This window comes from Sinocyclocheilus grahami, unplaced genomic scaffold (assembly GCF_001515645.1).
Source record: "Sinocyclocheilus grahami isolate Dianchi unplaced genomic scaffold, SAMN03320097.WGS_v1.1 scaffold50.1, whole genome shotgun sequence".
Classification (NCBI taxonomy): Eukaryota; Metazoa; Chordata; class Actinopteri; order Cypriniformes; family Cyprinidae; genus Sinocyclocheilus; species Sinocyclocheilus grahami.
The window spans coordinates 1,024,253-1,027,095 of NW_015505229.1; the positions used below are offsets into that span (position 1 = coordinate 1,024,253).

At 35.0% G+C, this 2,843-nt stretch overlaps 1 protein-coding gene across 1 annotated transcript in view; it reads left to right on the plus strand.

Annotated features, from left to right (window-relative positions):
* Nucleotides 1-372: 372 nt before the first annotated feature.
* LOC107583133 (synembryn-A-like) overlaps nt 373-2,843 on the plus strand; it is a 16,067-nt gene continuing 13,596 nt past the window's right edge. The window contains exon 1 of the mRNA XM_016269246.1: nt 373-607. Within this exon, the coding sequence (XP_016124732.1) occupies nt 518-607 (90 nt within the window). The 5' untranslated portion in view covers nt 373-517. The remainder of the gene's footprint in view (nt 608-2,843) is intronic.

Consider the following 2,843-nt stretch of genomic DNA (forward strand, 5'->3'; position numbering starts at 1 on the left):
GTGTGTGTGTGTGTGTGTATGTTTGTTTGTTTGAAAAATATGAGAAATGTGGTTTGAAAAAAGCCCATTTAGGCTATATTACACTCTAAAATGCCATTATGAAAAAGTGAATCAAATACACATTCTATCATACACCCCAGATTTCTATTAATATAGGTTGTGAACCCCCCCCCCTCCTGTGTTTTATTATTCTTTTTTTTTTTTTTGAGTAACTCTCATCAATCTCCACAGCATGTACACCGACAAGTCCCGCCTCCTACAACATGGTTGGCTAGTGTCACTCCTTCTCGCAGTCTATGATTGGACGTCCAATCACAACAAACAATGCGCAGGCCTGCGATGGGACTTTATGGTAGTCTTCACCATATGGTCTTCACTACAAATCCCATGATTCCAATGCTTCTTTAATCGCATCATCCAGGAGCAACTGGATCGCTTCGGGTAAAGCTGGAGGATTGAAGCTGATTGTGTTTACATGATTTTTGGCTCTTCCTGAAAGCAGAAGGGTGGAACAGCGATGAAAATGGACTTAAATGCCATCATAGAGAAGATGGAAACAGGCGATCAGGACGCCGCACTGACAGCTCTACAGACCTTTAATAAGGAGGTACATATCAGATTCATGTAAATCAGGACTGTTATAAGATGATGGATGTGAATATTCTGGGAGGAAGTGACTGTTCGGTGCATAGGGAAAGTGTTTCTTTTTTGATACCATAACAGACATATATTTTTGTAAATATTGCATATTTTAGAGTTTACTGCACTGTGACATTTGGTTGTTACAATAGTCCTCTGTTTTGTAAATATTGCATGAAAAAAACACCATCGATGAGGAGCTTCCATGATCAGAATAATGCATTATGTTTCAAATTATGCAAATGCATAGTAGGCTAATTACACTAGTAAAGGATATAAAACGAACGTCATTTACCCGTATAGATGTGGATGTTTATCAGGAACGTTATGTTTTTACATAATATTATATAAAAAAAAAAAAATAGTGAAATAAAATAAAATGAGAAATATCATATTCAAATAAAGAATAGAATAGAATAAGTACCAATGGGTTTGCTCATGTTGTCAATTATTATGATGTTATAATGACAGACATTCAGAAAGCTATTACATAATTCTTTACAACAGTAAAATAGCTTGAGACGAAGCTGACATGCTCTGATGTCAACAGCAGTGCAGAGATTTACTCGACTCCTCTTAAAAACATTCCTTTTTAGCAATATATTGTCATAATTATAAGTACTTTATGCACTGATATTTGGCACTTCATGTACTGCTACTGGGGCCTTCCTTTTTAGATCGTATACCTAAAATCCTATCAAAAGTTTTAAAAAACAAAACCAGAAAGGCCTTTGAAATCTTAACAAATGATCCACATGGGAAACAGGTTAGTGGGTAAATTTAAATCCACCCAGAAACCGAAAAAAAAGCAAAGTCAGATGAGTTAAAGAACTTTGTGTGACGTCGGTTAGATTAGGACTCAAGCAACATAAATAGATTTCTTAGGCTGAGCCTGATGCTTCGTGAGCTGGTATCACTGAGGTTCATGCGCTTAAGCGTTCTAATCATGCTTTAGGTCAGAACTGATGTGTCGCTGATACATATCAAGAGATTACAAATTAAAATTATCATAATAAGGAGGTACATATCAGATTCATGTAAATCAGGACTGTTATAAGATGATGGATGTGAATATTCTGGGAGGAAGTGACTGTTCGGTGCATAGGGAAAGTGTTTCTTTTTTGATACCATAACAGACATATATTTTTGTAAATATTGCATATTTTAGAGTTTACTGCACTGTGACATTTGGTTGTTACAATAGTCCTCTGTTTTGTAAATATTGCATGAAAAAAACACCATCGATGAGGAGCTTCCATGATCAGAATAATGCATTATGTTTCAAATTATGCAAATGCATAGTATGCTAATTACACTAGTAAAGGATATAAAACGAACGTCATTTACCCGTATAGATGTGGATGTTTATCAGGAACGTTATGTTTTTACATAATATTATATAAAATAGTGAAATAAAATAAAATTAGAAATATCATATTCAAATAAAGAATAGAATAGAATAAGTACCAATGGGTTTGCTCATGTTGTCAATTATTATGATGTTATAATGACAGACATTCAGAAAGCTATTACATAATTCTTTACAACAGTAAAATAGCTTGAGACGAAGCTGACATGCTCTGATGTCAACAGCAGTGCAGAGATTTACTCGACTCCTCTTAAAAACATTCCTTTTTAGCAATATGTTGTCATAATTATAAGTACTTTATGCACTGATATTTGGCACTTCATGTACTGCTACTGGGGCCTTCCTTTTTAGATCGTATACCTAAAATCCTATCAAAAGGTTTAAAAAACAAAACCAGAAAGGCCTTTGAAATCTTAACAAATGATCCACATGGGAAACAGGTTAGTGGGTAAATTTAAATCCACCTAGAAACTGAAAAAAAAGCAAAGTCAGATGAGTTAAAGAACTTTGTGTGACGTCGGTTAGATTAGGACTCAAGCAACATAAATAGATTTCTTAGGCTGAGCCTGATGCTTCGTGAGCTGGTATCACAGAGGTTCATGCGCTTAAGCGTTCTAATCATGCTTTAGGTCAGAACTGATGTGTCGCTGATACATATCAAAAGATTACAAATTAAAATGATCATTGAATTTATATCCTATACAAGAATTTAATTTTTTTGGATTGCTTATGATGATGATATTGCTTATGATTTTGTCAGTGATTTTTTTTCCATTGCAATACCCCTATGCTGTATGTTTGAGTATCCAGTGACCCCCCCCCCCCCCCCCCTCCT